This window comes from Martes martes, assembly GCF_963455335.1.
Source record: "Martes martes genome assembly, chromosome: 4".
Classification (NCBI taxonomy): Eukaryota; Metazoa; Chordata; class Mammalia; order Carnivora; family Mustelidae; genus Martes; species Martes martes.
In genome coordinates this window covers 49,410,298-49,430,698 of record NC_137891.1, presented here as the reverse complement: position 1 = coordinate 49,430,698, position 20,401 = coordinate 49,410,298, and the positions used below count along the sequence as shown (strand labels likewise).

General features: G+C 33.9%; 1 protein-coding gene across 2 annotated transcripts in view; it reads left to right on the top strand.

Annotated features, from left to right (window-relative positions):
• The window catches only part of LRRCC1 (leucine rich repeat and coiled-coil centrosomal protein 1), a 36,329-nt gene extending 17,603 nt beyond the window's left edge, over window positions 1-18,726 (top strand). For both annotated transcript variants that reach the window (XM_080800834.1, XM_080800835.1), the window contains 11 exons: window positions 1,076-1,224; window positions 4,773-4,977; window positions 5,686-5,825; window positions 7,724-7,925; window positions 8,317-8,502; window positions 9,279-9,453; window positions 10,544-10,707; window positions 14,050-14,258; window positions 14,349-14,486; window positions 15,950-16,085; window positions 17,809-18,726. In XM_080800834.1, the coding sequence (XP_080656960.1) occupies window positions 1,076-1,224; window positions 4,773-4,977; window positions 5,686-5,825; window positions 7,724-7,925; window positions 8,317-8,502; window positions 9,279-9,453; window positions 10,544-10,707; window positions 14,050-14,258; window positions 14,349-14,486; window positions 15,950-16,085; window positions 17,809-17,931 (1,827 nt within the window). In that variant the 3' untranslated portion in view covers window positions 17,932-18,726. The remainder of the gene's footprint in view (window positions 1-1,075; window positions 1,225-4,772; window positions 4,978-5,685; window positions 5,826-7,723; window positions 7,926-8,316; window positions 8,503-9,278; window positions 9,454-10,543; window positions 10,708-14,049; window positions 14,259-14,348; window positions 14,487-15,949; window positions 16,086-17,808) is intronic.
• Window positions 18,727-20,401: the final 1,675 nt, after the last annotated feature.

Genomic DNA, 20,401 nt, shown 5'->3' with positions numbered 1-20,401 from the left:
AAGAGAGAGATTAAGAAAAAATGAATGTGAATAATCTTAGTTTTAAATATGAAATTAATCCCAGTAAAATAATGCATGTTTTTATGAGCAAAAAATATTGAATATAATTTTACTGGGGAGACGGATTGGGCCATTTTTCCCTTCCTGACTTCTAGATTTTGTGTATTTTTGTAATGTGTAAAGGAATGGAAATTAGACATTTATCTAAGGTCAGATTTTAGTGACGTCATTTGTGATAGGTTTGTGGAGGCAAAAAACAGATCAAAATTTTCAAGTTCTTATTTCTTAAAACAGTGGTTCCAAACTTTGGGGTCTCAGACCCTCATATCCATAGCTAAAGAGATTTACGGGTCTTCTCAGAGAAACTTTATGCACATTCAAAAATGTGTTTAATGTCAAGGTTTTCATGACTCTGCTGAAGTCCAGTTTTGAAAGCATGGATCCCAGATTAAGAAGCCCTAAAGAAGGGTACCTGGCTGGCTCAGTTGGAAGAGAATGAGACTCTTGATCTCAGGATTGTGAGTTCAGGCCCCCATGTCTGGTGGAGAGCTTACTTTAAAAAGAGAAACAAAACCAAGAAAAAAAATCAGGCCTTCGGGAATTTAAATATTCCTCAGTATTTGCCTTAATAATTCTCATGTTGTTAAGAATTTTTAGTATACACTGATTTTTATTTTTCTAATATTAACTTGCTCTTGTTTTACTTATGAAGTTCTAGTTACACTTTCGATTATAATGTGCACTGTTCTTCCAGTAGTGTAATTGCTTTTTTAACAATTTCAAACCTTCCATGCCATTGCTTTCCTCCCCCTGTTCTCAAGTAAAGTGCCTTTAATGCTTGAAAATAATAATTATCATTAGGACAAAAGTAATAGCAGCTAGCATTTATTGAGTGGCTATTGTGTACCACACACTGTTCTACACTGTTCTGTATACTTTAATTCCACTAATTTAATTCTAACCACAGCCCTTTGAATTAGATAACTATTATTCCTATATTATAAATGAGAAAATTGAGGCAATGAGAGGTTAGGTAACTTTTGCAGGTTCATATAACACTATTGTTTTCTTTCAGACACTTATTGAACAACTAGAGCAAGAGAGAGAGAAGAGATGGAAAGCTGAACAAGCTGAAAAGAAACTTATGGATTATATTGCTGAACTACACAAACATGCAAATGAAAAAAAAGATATTCATAGCCTGGCTGTACTCACCACAGATAGGTAAAGGGAAAATCTATAAACTGAAAGATCTCTCTCTCCTAGTGCAAAGAATACTAAACCTGGAACTGGAATACTTTATAGTAGGTGTAGTAAGATCAAAAACAATGTATGTGGTTTTAGTTTGTTTTGAACTAATTTTATTTAAAGATTTAATGCTTTTTTGTTATGTAAATGGAGGATTCAGGGTACACTTACTTGTGCCTTCAAGCTGGGAAGTGTTAGATTGATAAATAAGTATAATAAGTGAAGAAGAGCAAAAGACTAGAACAGGGATTGGCATTTTTTTTTCTGTAAAGTGTTGGTTTCTATAAAGAATAGGGATTGGGAAACTTTCAGCTTTGTGAGTCATATTTGGTCTCCCTTGCATATTGTTTTCTACGGTGGGCTCTGATACCAGATAACCCTGGTGTCTCTGCTTTTCTATCTTATCCATTCCATTGCCCATTTTATCTGTTTTTTTTTCTGTATATATTCTCTAATACAGTTTTGTCTTAGTCCATTCTCTGAAAATACCAGTTTTCTGAAATTACAGTAACTTTTATCTTGTTTCCTGCAGATAATTATTTCTAAGGTTATACTTTTCCTCAAAGGGTTACAAGGCTTCTCCATAGAGTTCTTGTTGATTTGTATCTCTTATTCTTCTTGAATGAGCACTATGTTTCTAGATTTAGTATTTGCCAACAAGTACAGTTTGGGAAGTTGCTTTCTGTTCCATTTCCTGTCTGTTTATACAGTGGATAAATTCCCTTCTACAATCTTAATAGATTAGTAAGTTCATGTACACAGCCCCTAACCCAGATCTCAGGTTCGTTTAGGCATTTAACTAGTAAAATTTTATGGTACTCATGTGGTATTTTCTATCCCCAGCAGCTATTTTTCTTGTACTTTGTACCTTTGGATTATAAGGAAAATTATAATACCCATCATGAGTTCTATGAGAACCTCTCAATTACGCAAGCTGTGATGCATTATACTATTACTGGCCCTTCTACACCACCCACCAACTTCCTGCCTTATTTGTTTAAGGAATTGCTATCTTTGATACAAGAAGATACTAGACAGGGGTAATGGAACAGGATGGATAAATTGACAATCTCTGACTACCTCAGAAAAACAGCACTCTCATTGCCATTAGGTACCTAAGTAGCTAATAGAGTGGAATAGTAGATTTATAGAGCTTCTGTGACCTTGAATCATGAAAGAGTGAGAATTTATCTTCCTTTTTTTCCCCCCAGAAAGATACGGTTTTATGAGGCTAAGCCTGAGGATTCTAGTTGTTTTTCTTTTAATTTAGTTATGTTTGCCTTATAATTGAAATTTTTTCCAGACTTTGACATGTTTTTTCTTGTTTTTAATTTTATGTGTATGAATTTTTGCTTTATTCTGTATTGTAGGTATCATTTAGTGGTATATTTGAGGAAGCAGTGTCTGGGGCTGCTAGCCAGATTCCATTTAAATCGAAATTTGGGCACACTTCATCTTTATCCTTCCTTAACCTTTCCATTGTTGTCCATGTTTACCATGTTACATATAGATTATTTTCTTGAAAATCCAGCATCAATCTTTTCTGATTTTGCTTTTATTTATACCTCAGATGCTTGTTTGGCATTAGATCCTCACACATTTCCATATTTCCTTACATAACTTGGTAGGAATTCTGCATTCCTTATCCCTAATACAGAGCCTATCATCTAGGTGCCATGCTGTGAGTATACATTATGTCAAAAACCAAATCTTCTCTATTGTGCTTTTTTTTTTTTTTTCTATTGTGCTTTTTAATACCTAATCTATAAGCTCCCAAATCTTTATCATCCAAACCTCCTTGATGAACAAATCTTTTTTTTTTTTTTTTTTTTTAAGATTTTATTTATTTGCTTCTCTGAAACAGAGACCACAAGCAGGGGAAGCAGTAGGCAGAGGGAGAAGGAGGCTCCATGCTGAGCAAGGAGCCCAATATGGGACTTGATCCAAGGACCCTGGGATCATGACCCAAGTTGAAGGCAGATTCTTAACCAACTGAGCCACCCAGGCATCCCCTTGATGAGCAAATCTAACCAGCTAATAACCTATTAGAAATGCCTTGTGTACATTGCTCATAAGTGTCTTAAATCAATATGTCCATACTGTACTTATCTTGCTCCTTATTTGATATTCTCTGTCCTAATAAATATTGTCCCATCCAGTAAGCCACCAAAGCTAGCAATTCAAGAATCTTCTTTTTTTTTCCTTTCTTGTTCTATCCCACAACCAGTTGGTATTGCTGTCTTTTTGATTCTGTTTGTTAAAAGAGGTTGAACTATCTTTTACTGTCACTTTAGTTTAGTCCCGTATCTCTCGCTTAGAGGATTGCTTTAATTCTAGTGATCTGTAGTCACTCTGTTCCCACCCACCATATAGTCCACAGAATAAAGTCCAATACTCTTCATATAGTATACCAAACTGGAGTTGAGAAAGTGAACAAAGGAAGACCAGTTTGGAGACTACTCTCAAAGGCAAGAGAAGAGATAATAAGAATAAGAATTAGAGAAATGGCTAGTATAGAAGCTGATGGATATATCGACTTTTTAAAATTATGGCTTGGGAATTACAGCAGATACATATAGGAGTGGCTACCTAGCTTAGTATTTCTTCATGAGGCTGTCTTTGCTATTTGTTGTCCCCTGTCCAAATGCTAGACTTGTATTCTATTATCATTCGCCTCCCTGCCTATAATATTGGTCTAGAGATGAACACCTGGGGGTACCTGGGTGGCTCAGTCATTAAGCAACTGCCTTCGGCTCGTTAAGCATCTGCCTTCAGCTCAGGTAATGATCCCAGGTTCCTGGGATCAAGCCCCATATCAGGCTCCCTGCTCAGCGGGAAGCCTGCTTCTCCCTCTCCCATTCCCCCTGCTTGTGTTTCCTCTCTTGCTGTGTCTCTCTCTCTCTCTTCTGTCAAATAAATAAGTAAAATCTTAAAAAAAAAAAAAAAAAAAAAGATGAACATCTGACCCAGGCTGGGTAAACATAATGCCTTAGTCCTTAGAGGTGTTAGAATGTGAGCCCAGGGATATTTGTAGCTTTTTCCTTCTCTCCTTCATACTTTACAAGGAGCCCTACTGTAGGAGAAATGGAAACCAGCTTGTAGAGAATCACAAGACGAGAATCCTTATGGTCTTCATGGCTTCAGTGGTCCCTCAGAATCATGCACCCCATCCTCTGAATTGGTTATGTAGGTCAATAAATTCTCACTTTTAATTTCAGTAGTTAAGAGTTTTTGGCTGTAATCAAAGGGTTTAACTGATAGAAAGCTAAAATCAATATTTTGTGTCTGGGGAAGATATAGGGAAGTCACAGTTGACTTTCAGTCATCTATTTATATATCATTTCTCTCTTACAGCTTTATAACTGTATCCATGTCTGTTCCCTCTCCTAGATGTTGGACTCCTTGAAGGCACAGGCTTTATCTTAATCCATCTTGTTTGCTCTTAAGCCCTTTAATATTAACTACTTTTTTATTCTTTTGTATGTATAATACATACTTAAAGTCACATTTGATTTCTCCTTTAGGCTAAGGGAGATTATTTTTAAAGAGAGAAATTCCAAAGTACAGCTCGAAGTTATGGTTCACAAACTTCAAAATGAAATTAAAAAACTAACTATTGAATTAATTAAAGCAAGAGATCAACAAGAGGATCACATTAGACACTTAAGAACCTTGGAAAAAGCATTAGAAAAAATGGAGAGACAAAAAGGACAACAGCAAGCAGCACAGGTACTTCTCCCTTTTAATCTATCAGTCATATGAGTTAACACAAATCCATAATTGTATCTTGAAACAAGTTATAGTGTTACAGAGTAAACTTAAAAGATTAGTGTATGTGCAAAAATTAATGTAAACATAACAATTCCTGTGGAATTTTTTTTTCTTTTCAAAGATTTTATTTTTGAGTGGTCTGTACATCCAACATGGGGTTCAAATTTACAACCCTAGAATCAAGAGTCGCATGCTGTATGTACCAACTGAGCCAGCCAGGACCGACAGACGCACACACACCATGCCGCCGCCCACCCACCCCTCCACCTCCCCGCTTGGAATTATTTCTGACTAGCCCTCACAAAGCAATTATAAGAATAGTCGGTGGAAATAGTGTGGGTTGTTAGGCTTACATTCTGAGAGCCAGGTTTTAAAAGTCTTTGGGGAGCCTGAAGATTGCATTTTCATACTTTCTGAATGGAAATTATTGAGATCTATGATGTAATTAAGCTATAGATAATGCTAGTGTATTTGATGCTTCTAAGGCTATACTTTATGTGATCATTAGTTTAATAAATTTTATAAATAAATTTAATAAATTTTTAAAATCAGCTTAGTCACCAGTTCCTATTATTGAAAAGGCACTTTTCTTTGGAGAACTGGCGTTAAAATAGAAGAAGCAGAAAGAGTATTATCTAAATACCATAATGGTGTATATTTACTTAGATGCGACTTATCCAAGAGGTAGAGCTCAAAGCTGCCGCGGCTGATACCGAAATAAACTTACTTAGAACTTCTCTTCATCAAGAAAAGGAACAAGTACAGCAACTTCATGAACTTCTTGCATTGAAAGAACAAGAACACAGGTAAATGAAAAATATATCAGGAAAATAATGAATTTTTTTAAGATTTTATTTTTATTTATTAGAGAGAGAGAGTGTATGTGTATGTGCAGGCAAATGCACATAAGTAGGGGGCAGGGCAGAGAGAGAAACAGACTCCCCACTAAGCAGGGAGCCAGAGGAGGGACTCAGTCCCAGGACCCTGGGATCATGACTTGAGCCGAAGGCGATGCTTAACTGACTGAGCCATCCAGGCACCCCAAGTAATGACATTTAAAAATAGAAAAAGAAAAGTTTCTTGGTCCCTCCCTACCCTATTCCCTTACCTAAAACTAGACTGATTGATCAGTGGTGAAATCTAACAACTGGTTTGTGAAAAATAACATGTTTATGTATGCATTAAAATCAGTATTACATTAAGAACTAGTAGCTTAAAAATAAGTAGGTAGCTTTATTGAGGTAAGAGCTTATAACAATGAAGCTTATTTTTTATTTTTCCAAACCCAACCAAAAGTTGTTCATTGTAATACAGAGAAAACTGTTCTAATTGACCTTCAAGTAACTGCCTATTAAATTAATTAGTAGTCTTTTTTCCTCTAAAGTGCAGGAGTCAACGAACTTTTTCTGTGAAGGGCCAGATAAAAAAGTCTGAAAAATATTTCAGACTTTTCAGGCCATACCAAACTATATTTGTGTAGTAAAACAAGTAGCCATAGGGAATATGTAAATGAATGGGCATGGCTGTGTTCCAATAAAAGTTTATTTCCCAAAAAAGAGTCTCAGGCCAGATTTGCTCCATCAGTTATAGTGTGTCGGCCCTGTTCTGTGGAATCCACAATAATTTGAACACTTGCAGCTAGTTATCTACGCTTACTGCCCTACCAGTTGAATTGTGTATTTGCCATGGGTTAATTCTGTTTCTTCCCAAACCTGTTTTGTTTTTGACCTTACATAAATGAGATTTTTTTTTTAAGATTTTATTTATTGATTGATTAGAGAGAGAGAGAGAGAGAGCACAGGCAGACAGAGTGGCAGGCAGAGGCAGAGGGAGAAGCAGGCTCCCTGCCGAGCAGAGAGCCGGATGTGGGACTCGATCCCAGGACGTTGGAATCATGACCTGAGCCGAAGGCAGTTGCTTAACCAACTGAGCCACCCAGGCGTCCCCATAAATGAGATTTTTAATGTATAAATTAAATTTTGATGTGCTGGGGAAAATTGCCATCATATGCAGGGGCAGAATGACTATAAAAGATTGGGGGAGATAATTGTAAAAATCTAAAATTTTGTACTTAGTTTCCTTTAGAAATATCTTAACTTTTTGTCCTAGTTTAAAGAAATCTAAACTAGAAATAATGGATTTTGTATTATGGGTTTTACTTACTCAGGAAAAATAGTGGAGAACTCTAAAGAATGAACTCACATTTAAATTAAAAAAAAAAAAAAAAAACCTTACCCTGTGTATCAGAAGATTGGTAAATAATTTCACACTTAACTGGGTTTTTTTTTTTCTGTTAACCAACCACCAGTAATGGTCAGACTGTATTAGTTGTATGTCAAAGATTCAGCCAAAGTAGAGGATATAGTACAGGAGAACGAACTCTCCAAATGCGCCTAAAGAATTTTAGAAGCCATATAATGACTCTGGACTATCTCAGTGTAGAAATGGCACACTCCTTTTATCCCCATCACCACTGAATATACAATCAAATAATACTCATATCTCCTTCCTCTACTATTCTGTGCCAGTTTCTCTGCTCCAAAGTGAGGAGCTGATTTTAAATTAACAATAGAAAAAAATAATAATAAATAAATTAACAATAGAGAATATAGACTATTTTAACAACTATTTAAAAACCTTGAAAGTTTTTCTTTGTTTTCAGGGGAATAAGTATCCTGTGATTTTTATTTGTTTTGCATTCCAGGAAAGAACTTGAAACAAGGGAGTTTTTCAGTGATGCTGAGTTCCAGGAAGCCTTAGCTAAAGAAGTAGCTAAAGAAGAAAGAAAGCATGAGCAGGATATAAAAGAATACCAAGAAAAAATTGATACATTAAACCAACAATATATGGATTTAGAAAATGAATTCCGTATTGCTCTAACTGTTGAAGCCAGAAGATTTAAAGATGTAAGAATTGGCATCTAGCTTTTTATTGAAAACAGAATCAGCAAGATATGGTTGGATGAGATATTTTAGAATTCTAGCTCTATTAACACATTGGTTTATGATTTTAAGCAAATTACTTAAAATTATTAGCACCTTAGTTTCTTCACATAAATAATAGCTACTCTTCAGTGCTGCTGCAAAAACTAAGTGAGATTATAAATGGTCAAGTAAAGAGAGCACTAGAATAGGAATTGGGCAGCCTGAATTCTTCTATTACTGTAGAGCAGGGATTGGCAAACTAAAGCCCAGGGCCTATTTTTGTAAATAAAGTTTTATTAGAACACAGCCATAGAAACAGATAGTTTCTATTTATTTGGAGAACTGCTATTTATAATGCAATTTTGAAATATAGGTTAAAGATGGCTTTGAAAATGTTGCAACTGAGTTAGCAAAGAGCAAGCATGCTCTTGTTTGGGCCCAACGAAAAGAAAATGAATCTTCCTCTTTAATTAAAGATCTGACCTGTATGGTGAAGGAACAAAAAACAAAACTTGCAGAAGTTTCGAAATTAAAACAGGAAACAGCAGCAAATTTACAGGTAAAACACTGTAACATTTTATTTCCTTTTTAATTTTTTATTTCATAGTCTCAATTTAATTTTTATTTATAACAATTTTAGAAAGTAACACGATTATAAACTTTTAAATAACGCTAATTATATACATTTGAGGTGTATGAGAAAAGTAATAGAAGTAGATTAAACCATGATTTCACAGATGGTATTGCTTACACTAAAATAATATTTAAGTAAAATAAGTGAATTTAAGAAATGTCCTAGGTAAATAGGTGCCAGTTGTATAGTGATACAGCAGAAATTATGATGGTGATACTCAGATGGTATCCTCAGTTTGGAAATACCATGCAAATTGCTGATAATTTTGTGGTGATAGTAGTGGTTTTTAGATATACCTAGCTGTAATGATTTTTATGTTTTAGTGCTGTTTTCTAAATTTCAAACATTAGTGGTATTTTGTGCAAGAGAACTTAATTCCTAAAAGTGTCCTTTAGATTATTGATATAAATGCTGGTGAAAAATTTTGAGTATTCCATACGTGGTTACTCTTTTAACTGGTACTAGAATAAAATTCAGGGTTTTTATAAAGGGATAGGCTCTTAAATTTTGACTTTATTTCATCACCTATAACTGTTTTTAATAAAATTAAAACTTTTTCTGATGCAAAATGTAGAAGCATTTACTATATATCTGCTTAAATAACATCTTTTCTCATAAAATGCAAAAAGTAAAAAATAAGCACTTAAATGTAATAATTACTTTGCTTTTTTTCCCCCCTCAATGTTTCTGGGGATGTACAGAATCAAATCAACACCCTTGAAATCTTGATTGAAGATGACAAGCAGAAGAGTATTCAAATAGAACTTCTCAAGCATGAAAAAGTCCAGCTTATTTCTGAGCTAGCCGCCAAGGAATCACTAATTTATGGTTTAAGGACAGAAAGAAAAGTATGGGGGCATGAGCTGGCACAACAGGGTAAAATTTTCAAATTTTCAAAGTGAAAATAGCCCATTCTTCTAAACCAACAGATCTGAGTATTGAGAAAAGGAAGGGCTTATTAACTCTGCCTAAGACACACCAAAAAAGAAAGTGACACTTTATATGGAAGGATGAGTAGGCATTTGCCAGCCAAACAACCAAATGAAATGTCTCCTAAGATGCCAGTTTATTACACTAGTTAGGAAGTTACAGCTCTGATTTTGTTGTTGTTGTTGTTGTTGGTTTACTTCCCAATATAATTTGGTTACTTTTCTGGACAGGTATATCTTTACAGTGCTACAGCTAACTAAGTCACTGAAATAATTCTTTCTTAGTGCTTTTAAATTATTTTTTTTTTAATTTTTTTTAAAGATTTTATTTATTTATTTGACAGAGAGACAGGCAGAGAGAGGAAGGGAAGCAGGCTCCCTGCTGAGCAGAGAACCTGATGCGGGGCTCGATCCCAGGACCCTGGGATCATGACCTGAGCTGAAGGCAGACGCTTTAACCCACTGAGCCACCCAGGTGTCCCTAAATTATTTGTATAGTATACAGTATTCAGTTTTTTTTCTAAAAATGTTGGTAACACTTACTGTGTTATGCATGGAAAAATGTGAGATAGTGTATGAATGAAAACCACTTTAGGTTTAGGTAAGTTTACTCTTAGTCTCCTTTCTTTTCCTGTCACTATAAAGTAAGAGCTAGACACTGTTATTTGTCATTTGTAGATGGACAACTTTACAAATTACGAATAAGTAGATGTTGGTTTTAATGGAGAATTGCTCATCTGTCCCATATAAGAATCTTGAATATGATTTTTTTGTTTGAATGCCAAAACTTGACCAATTAAATATTACATGTCTGAGTTACTTGTTCTTGATTTGTAGTTTTAGGTTTTCCAAATAGCCACAGGTGTTTAAAAGACCTTTTGGTTGTCTTCCCCTTTCCTTTCTATTATACTTTATATATTTTGGTTTTTTTATTCAGTTTTTATTTACCGTATTACACATTGTTAGATTAGATGCTCATAAAATACAAGTCTTCCAAGGTCTCTTAAAGTTTGTTACTGATGATGTTTATTTCTCAGGATCAACTCTAGCCTTAGATCGTGGGAAATTAGAGGCTCAGATTGAAAGCTTATGTAGAGAAAATGAGTCTCTGAGAAAGGCAAATGAATGTGATAATGACGCATTAAGAATTAAGTGCAAAATCATAGAAGACCAAACTGAAACCATTACAAAATTAAAAACCGTAAGTTTGATACTTTATTTTGGGAAAAGAACATGTGGCAGATTTATAAATTACTGGGTCAAATTATCAAATAAATATCTATCTCAATGAATCCAAACTGTTGTTTAATTTGGACAGATCATCATGTGTTTCCTTGTATGATATATGCCCTTTGCCTTTAAAAAGAACTGTATGGCTTTTATCTATTAATTTTAAATTACTTTTACCTCAAAATTTTATGGGATGATGTTATTATGGCCTGTGAAATAACTAGAATTAGTGTCAATAAAGGGTTGGGAATCTTAAGAAAATTCATGTTTTATATCTTCAAAATATCCTTTAAGAGCTTGTTTAGGATGTTCCAATATTGCTAAATCACATCTCAGAATTATGACAATACCAACTATTCTATATTTAAAAATATAAATTGTTTGTAAAAGATGCTTTCCCAGGGGAAACCATTTTTTTACCCTCTTCTTCAATATTGCCTTTCTTAAGAGAGATATTAACAGGATTTCTTATCTTGAGCATTGAATCAAATTTTGATCTCCAAAATTTTCTTCAAGAGATTGTCTCTTAAAGTATAAAAATGGAGAAAAGAGTTAAGAATCTTCTAAATGAGATTATCACCCATTAAAGAACTCATTCTTCAGAGTGACTATAACTGCCTAAGATTTATTTTTCTTTTTCTTAGTCATTTTTTTAAAAATTCCTTGGGAACTTTATCAAGTACAGAAAATCAAGATTTATCACCATGTTGCTATATCCATAGCTAGATTTAGGCTATGAATGCCTGAACTATACCACCCTAAACAATTACATCGGTATTCCCTCAATGGAAATTTGGTTACTTTATATCCAAAAATTCAAATATATATGTCATAGATGCCAAGCAGTAGGGAAAAATCACTGAAATTTTTTTTTAGCAGTAAACCTTTTTTCTTGTTTTAAAAATCTAGCCAAGCATATTTTCCTTTGAGTTAAGCTAAATATGAAACACAGAGACTTGTGATTTGCTTTTAAATTTCACAAGGTAAAACAGATGATACTCTGGGTATAATACATTGTTACTGACAAAGCTACTTCCATGGAAGACTCCTGCCTTATTGTCAATCTCTGAGCAGGAAGGAAATGACTAGTCATGAATGATAACATTTGATCTGAAACACAGAGGAGTTTTAATTTTAGGTTTTTGGTTTTTAAAAAAAAAGTTCAGCCCATCATTTTTTTCCCCACAATTTACTACATTTATTCTAAAGAACATTGCATCAGCCTCAAAGATACAAGTATTAGTAGTGCCTTCCCATTAATCATACAGCATAGAGCGATAGTTTGGCCTAATTTCTTGCAGCAGCAAATTCATCATCGCTAATACCTAAAATGGATAATGACCCTAATTCATTGTTAAATTAGATTTGTTCATAAAATAGAAATTCTCTGGGCCTTTTAAAGTTTGTTATTGGTAATATTGTTTCTCAGACTTGTCTCTAGCCCCAAATCATAGGAAACCAAGGGTTCAGATTCAAAGTTTATGTAAAAGAACAAGTCTGCAAAAAGCAAATGAACATGATAAAGATGTTTGATGTTTTCAGTTTGGAGTTTGATAATTTGAATTAAATAGATTCTGTAGTTAGCTTCTGATTATAGAAATCAGAAGCAGAAATTTTTTTAAATTCTTTTTCCTCCTCATATATTATTTTGGTATTTTTCAGTATATATGGCTTACAGTACTCTCTAATGATGCAATGTTTATTCTTTTTTATTAATAGGATTATTTCATAAGACTCTTTTCTGCTCATTAAGTGTTTCAGAGAGTCACAGGGAGAAAATAAACAATTCATGACTTTTATGAAGATGTTGGTCAAGACTACAAGACTACCCGACATCTTCACTTAGAGTTTTTAGATCTGTAACACACTGAGGAATTTAACCACCTCCTTCTAATACATATGAATACATACTTAAGTTACCCTTTTTCAGTATCTGTTTGTTTGCCTCCATCTTCCCAGAAGGAAAAAGGGCAAGGTGGGCCAGAGGAAACGGGGTTAAAAACTACCCTGTTTCAGAACTACCAATTTCATCTTTTTCTCACTCGCAGAGACTAGTATCAGTAGATGGTATATAGCAGGGCTATCCCAGACATCCAGGCATGCCCACATAAAGCAAACAAATGTTCACTGGAGTAAATAACTTATATGAGGCCTAGTACCTGCAAACTCCTAACAGTACCTATGGTGGTTTTGATCTTTCATTATCGTCTGATTTTTAGTATGTAAATACAGGATAAAGTCTGGCTCATGGCATAGAAGGTAGAATAAAAATGTTTTGAGAGGTATAAAACCTGGGGTTTTTTGGTTTGTTTGTTTGTTTGTTTTTTAGATTTTATTTATTTGGCACACAGAGAGAGAAGTCACAAGTAGCAGAGAGGCAGAGAGAGCAGGGAAGCAGGCTCTCTGCTGAGCAGAGAGCCCAATGCGGGACTCAGTCCCAGGACCCTGGGATCTTGACCTGAGCCAAAGGCAGAGGCTTAAACCACTGAGCCACCCAGGCACCCATAAAAACCTGTTTTTAATGTGGCATTTTAATAGTGATAAAACTGTACTTTATTTTGAAGTAAAGTATTTGCTCATCCTGATGCAGAAAGCACTTCTGTTTAGTACAGTAGAAATAGCAGTTTAATTTGTGCCATGACATATACTGTGAATATCAGTCTTTGCTGTATCAGTCATCCACTCAAGAGTTTTTTTCTGTTTCTGTCATGAAATCTTTTCAAATGTAAAATTGTGGTAATTGAAATTTTTATTGTGCTGCTTTCTTTTCCTTCTCTCACTCTATGATTGATAATTGCCTAATTTACTTAAATAAAAAGTATGAAAGGAATAAAAATTTTATTTTTCTTAATAACACTTAAAGTAGTAGTGATGTTTCTTACTGATTATGATTTTAAAACATCCTGAGGGGCACCTGGGTGGCTCAGTGGATTAAGTGTCTGCCTTAAGCATATGTCCTATAAATCTCTTTGAAAACACTCAATAAACATTCAATTTATTTTTTTTTAAGATTTTATTTACTTAGTAGAGAAAGAAAGAGCACAGGCTGGGGGAAGGGGCAGAGGCAGAGGGAGAAGCAGGCTCCCCACTGAGCAGGGATTCCCAACACAGGGCTTGATCCTAGAATCCCAGGACCCCTGGTATTGTGACCTGAGCTGAAGGGGGATGCTTAACCAGTTGAGCCACCCAGGTGTCCCTCAATTTATTTTTTTAATTTGTAGTTTTGAGAATAATTTTAAACCATATCTAATTAATTACAAAATGAGACATTTAGGGTTAATAAAAGTAAAGTGCTGATTTTTTTTTCTTCAAGTGTGTACAAGAAAGAGAAGAACAAATCAAAATATTACAAGAAAAGATCACTGAAATACAAAGATGTACTCAAGAACAACTTGATGAGAAATCTTCACAACTGGATGACATAATTGAAAAACTGGAAAGACACAATGAAAGAAAAGAAAAACTAAAACAACAGTTGAAAGTAAAGGAATTAGAACTTGAAGAAATTAGAAAAGCTTACAGGTATCTGGTATTTCCTGTTGAGAAATAAAATGTGGCTAAATAATTTCATATAACCAGTTTTATTTTTTAAATTGTTTCTTTTTGTATTAGTACACTTAATCAGAAATGGCATGATAAAGGAGAGCTTCTAAGTCATCTTGAAATGCAAGTAAAAGAAGTGAAAGAAAAATTTGAAAACAAGGAAAGGAAACTTAAAGCAGAAAGAGACAAAAGTGTTGAACTACAAAAGTAAGCACTGAGTCCTAGAGTATGTGGGAGATCTTTAAACAAACACTGAATTGGAATGGGTGAGATAATGTAAAAAGGACAGAGGAAAGGGTTAAACATGTGTTGGACTTAGTTATTTGCCAAGTACTTTACTTCCATTCTATCTATAAAATGTAGATACTAGTTCCTACCTCAGATGTTTGATGTGAGGTTTAAATTTTGTGTATATGTATATTTATGTGTATATATGTATGGCTTATATGAGTTAATTAGTACTTAGTGCCTGACACACAGTAATTGCTGTGGAAAAATATTATATTCTATAGAAAGTTTTAGTTGATAATACAGTTACGTGTACCTGTTCCTCTTTGCTTTCAACCGTGCTAATTCAAGGACCTTGGCTGGAAACCTATTGTAATTTTCTCTCCTGCCTGTCACAATTTGGAGTATTTTTAATCCTAAAAGAAATAGTCATTTCCTATAAATAGCAGTTCCTAAACTTTAATATAAATCATAAAGCCTGATAGTTTTCAGAATCTCTTACATTACATTATTATGTTAATTGCAAAACAATAAAGACCTGATTTTATACATTAATGCTTTCATGACTAGGATTAGCATATATGTATATATGATTTTTGACTTAATAGAATTTTAACAAAAACATTTTATTTATATAGCCTTTTATAACATATAAATTGATTTTTTCTCTTATATCTTAATTTGAACCCAGCAACAGTTCTGTGAGGTTGGCAGAAGAGTAGAATTATCCTGTTTTATAGTTACTTGAAAAACTTAAATGCAGAGCTTGTGACTTGCTTTTAAGTCATATGGCTAATAAGTGTTGCAACTGGGAATAAAAAAGACTTGATTCATGGACCTAATTTCAATCCATTAATTACTATGGGCTATACCAAAAGCAGAAAATGTGTTCATTATGGACTTAACTTTCTTATATTCATATTTTATATAAAGGAATTTGGTTTTTGCCTCTAAGAAACTCTTAGCACTAAAATTTTGTGGATGCTATTTAATGTGTTTATTAATATAGAGTGTTATCTGTTAAGCATTAGCATAAAGAAGTCAGACATATAATACATATGCATAGACTTAAACCTTCCCGTAGTGTATACCTCTCAAGTTACACTACAAACACATGGGGGAGAAAAAGATTGATAATAGTCAACTGCGAATGTGCTTAAAACTCATATCCTTAGTCTCAAAATAAATGAGAACCAGAGTACTCTAACTTTTAGAGGGTAAAAGTGTAACAAATTTTCCTTGATGTTACCCTACCATGTTGTATTACTAACAGATGCTGCTGGATGATGAATCACTTATATCTTTAGTTACCCAAGATAGCCCTTTGCTACTTAATGGAGTTATACTTCCATTAAAATATGAATATAAGAGTTGCCGTCCAAGAAGGGAAAAAATGCTAATTTTACGCACAAAGATAATACAGTTTTTGTTTTATTTTTAAGGGATGCAATGGAAAAGCTTCATAGTATGGATGATGCCTTTAAAAAACAAGTTGATGCAATTGTTGAAGCTCATCATGCTGAAATAATACAACTGGCAAGTGAAAAGCAGAAATACATTGATTCTGCAAATTTAAAGGTACTATATAAATAAAAAGTATAATTTATCACTATTTTGGAAAAAGTTTCCAAAGAGTATTTTATTAATTAGGGTTTAAGACTGTCACTGATTGTCTTGAATGAGATCATTTAATATCAAGATATCATTTAATATCATTGACAGAGGTACTTAGGGTGATGATAAATCAGAGGTGGACATCAGAATCACTTGTAGAGCTTTTTAATAATACACGTGCATGAGCTTCCCCCTCAGAGACTTTCATTTCCTGTCTCTGGTTAGATCCAGGTATTTTAAAAATGCAACAGGTACCCCCTGTTTAGTTTGATATAATCCCTCTGTTGACATCCACTAGGTGAGTGAAGAGTTGTAAATTTCCATTTTCCCTTAATTTTGAAGTGGCAGTAAGAAACATATCTGTGAGACAGAGATTGAAAATCAGCTAACTGGGAAAGAGTTCGTAAACAGAAAGAGTAACTCCATAAAATTTTAATGACAGTTGTGTGATTAGGTGACATTACCCTCAGGAGTCTATGTGAAAAAAAAAAAAAGCACAACAAGGTCTTTGGAAATAATGACAATAAGTAAGGAAGTATAACTTGTTCAAAATGTAGTTCTTTATTTTATTTCAGGTCAACAGATGTTTCAGAAGTTTTCTTTAAAATCTACCAAGTGTTAACAAGGGTGCATCAGGTAATACCAAATAAAGCATAAGATTAGGCCCTTAGCTGAAAGGAAAATACTGAGTTTGATTTTGGACCTCTGGTGCCAATATGGTGTAATATCAAAGGGATGTTAGAGAGTTACAGAAATGGCACCAGGGCTTAAATGTGATAACTGTGAAAAAAAATTACAAATTATTACATAAAGATGATAATTTAAATTAGGAGAAATGTTAGTTTTCTAAGGGAAAAAGATTAGGAAATCTATATTAGAGATTCAGAAGAGGGAAGTAAATAAAAAGAAATGGTCATATTGATAGCGCTATCAGGAATGTTGTGTCATAGGAGAGAGAGTTTCAAGCAGAAATTAATAGTATACAATACAGAGAATCCTAGGAGAATATAGGTTGGGAAGAGATGATAACCAAGAGCAATTTTAGAAATACAGTAGACCAGGGGCACCTGGGTGGCTCAGTGGGTTAAAGCCTCTGCCTTCAACTCAGGTCATGATCCTGGGTCCTGGGATCTAGCCCCACATTGGGCTCTCTGCTCAGCAGGAAGCCTGCTTCCCCTCTCTCTCTGCCTGCCTCTCTGCCTACTTGTGATCTCTGTCTATCAAATAAATACAACCTTAAAAAAAAAAAAAAAAGAAATACAGTAGACCAGATTAAATGGGAAGGGAGGTTATTTCAGTTTTAAAAGTCTGTGAGGAACTGACGTTTTAGTTGAACTCATGACTCCTCATTCATACATAGCATAAGTCAGAAGACTGAGTTTCTGTTCATATGTGCTACTGAGAAACTGCACAGCCTTGAACAAATTTTCTAAGCTCTAAAATACAGTTAAGATAAATTACCGTGTACTCATCACAAGAACCTGTGAGATCTAGACAATATAAATGTAAGTACTTTGTATACAGTATTAGTATTTGAACAAGTTACATTATATATACCTCTTTGCTTTAAATGAATACCACAATTTACAAAATTAATGAGAGTAAAGTGTGACTTTTTCTTTCAGATGCATTTTTAAAATATATTTTCTTTAAAAAATTTAAATGCAAAATTTACATGTTGATTTAGGTTCATCGGGTTGAAGAGGAAATGCGTGAACTTCTTCAAGAAACATGCAAGAACAAAAAAGCAATGGAAGAAAAAATTAGGCAACTTGCTTTTGCTCTAACTGAAATTCAGCAAGAAATGTGATGGTTCCAAGAATGAATTTAATTGAAATGGAACAGCAGACCTATTGTAAAAATGATTAAATATTGTAATAGTAGTAACTGCTACGACTTTGAAATGTCTCTTTCTACACATTTCATTCTGATTATATTTTAAAAGACTTTTGATCAAGTATTTTTTAATTGTATATGTAGGTTTTTATAATAAATTGTTGATAATTATGTGTAGAAAAACCTATCAAAATAACTAGACTTACAACACTTTCTTGTTTCTGTGCTATACATTGTTTGGTAATTACACATTTGCCTTCAAATATGTAAATGGAAATTAACGTTAGTATTTGGACTATATGAGGTCAAGTATTTTCATCTTTCTTGTTACCCTATTGTGTTGATGAAGAACTAATTATATTTATTGGTCATCCTGTAGTTGACGTAGCTCCATTTTTTTTAAATGCTCATAAGTGTAGCTGAAAAGTATTTGAAGTCTGTATGATAAAAGATATGGCATTCTTAACAAAGCATATATAGCCATCTCCAGATCACTCATAATAACCCCTTTTTTATAATGTATATGACTTCATTAAAGATTACATGTAAGATTTTATAAACATTGTTCCTCAAGAGGAACACTCCTGTTCCACCTTCATTTTCCATTCTAATCATTGTATTTGAATGAATTCTTATTTTCATTTTTGTCATCTCTTATGTTAGTATGTATGCAGAACAAAAACCTAAGTACTATTACTATTTCTAAAAGAAAGAATATAATATCACATTTTTAACTAATAACCACTGAATTAAATTGTTTGGGGTTTTCTTTGTTTGTTTGCTTTTTCTCCTGGGGTTTGAACTCATGACTCTGAGATCAAGACCTGAGCTGAAATCAACAGTTGGACACTTAACCCACTGAGCCACCCAGGCACCCCTGAACTAAGTTTTCAAAATTAAATGCAGTCAGAAAAAACGTGAATGCTTCTCAAAGAGAGGGCTCCATTTCGTGAGAGGCAAGCTTCTTATTGAAGTCTATGGGACAACATCAAGCATACCAACATGCACAGTGGGGGTGGGAGAGCAGGCCATAAATTGGAAAAATAATAGCCAAAAATTTCCTAAATGTAATGAAAAGATTAACCCATAGATGCAAGAACTTCAGTAAAACCCAGGATAAACACAAAGAGAACCACACCTAGACACTTAATAGTCAAACTCGTGGGAAATTCGTGAAAGGAAGAAAATATGATTCATGTAAATGAACAATGTAGTTAACTGTTAACTTCTCATCAGAAATAGTAAAGGCCAAAAAAAAAAAAAAAAAAGTAGAGGCCAGAGGCAGTGAGTACTTGAGGTATGGAGGAAAAATGAATTTTCAACCAAGAATTCTACACCCCCCCCCAAAAAAATACATCCAGCAAAACTGTCAAGATAAATACAAAATAATGCATGTCCAGGCAATGGACAAAATTTATTGCTAGCCAACCTACCTTAAAAGAAATGTTGACGTTCTTAAGGCTGAAAGAAAATGATTCCAGATAGTAAGTCAAATTCACTGGAAGAAATGAATATTGGGAACAGTAAATATGTAGGTAAGTTCTAAGACTGTATAAATATTATTTTCTGTTAATTAGAATGCATTATATACAGCAATAATTTTAACAGTATATTGAATTTACAGCATATGTAGGTGGGATATGTGTGACAAAAATAGCATTAAGTTGGGGGGAAAAATGGCTATATTGCTTATTTTGCTAGATTAATACTAATCTAAAGATGACTGATAAAATGCATATTGTAATTCCTACAACAACCACTAAGAAAATAACCCAATTATACTTGAAAAATCAACAGTGAGTTCCACTTCTAGAATGGTAGCTCAAGGAGCTCTGTGGGCATGTTTTCTAGCAAAATAACCACAACTGGTAAAAAGTATTTTATTTTTTATTTATCTATTAAGATTTTATTTGCAAGAGCAGAGGGAAGGACAGAAGGAGAAATGGACTCCCTGCTGAGGGGGGAACCCAACTTGGAGCTCTATCGCAAGACCCCAGGATCATGATCTGAGCTGAAGGCAAACAACCAACTCAGCCACCCAGGTGCCCTGTAAAAAATATTTTAAAACACCCATTTAAAGTCTGAAAATTGTCCTAAGAGCATACAGCAAATGAAACATTTCTTCAAGAAAATTTATTCTCTATAAGAATAGCAAAAGCCTACAAGAGATTCCTTAAAATGCCCAATTTTCACCTAGAAAGAGACCTGTAAAGAAATAGAAAAGGGGGACCCATAGAGAGGGCAAAAAAAGCAGGCAAGGAAAAATACTTGTAAGAGGGCCCAGATATTAGGTAAAAGAAGACTTCAAAGCAACCACCATATGTTCAAAAGACTGAAAGCATGCTTTAAAAGTAAAGGAAGCTGGTTTAGTAGCGCTTACCAAATAGAGAATAAAGAGAAATATTTTTTAATAAAATTTTACTTTAGGGTCTCTACAGTGCATT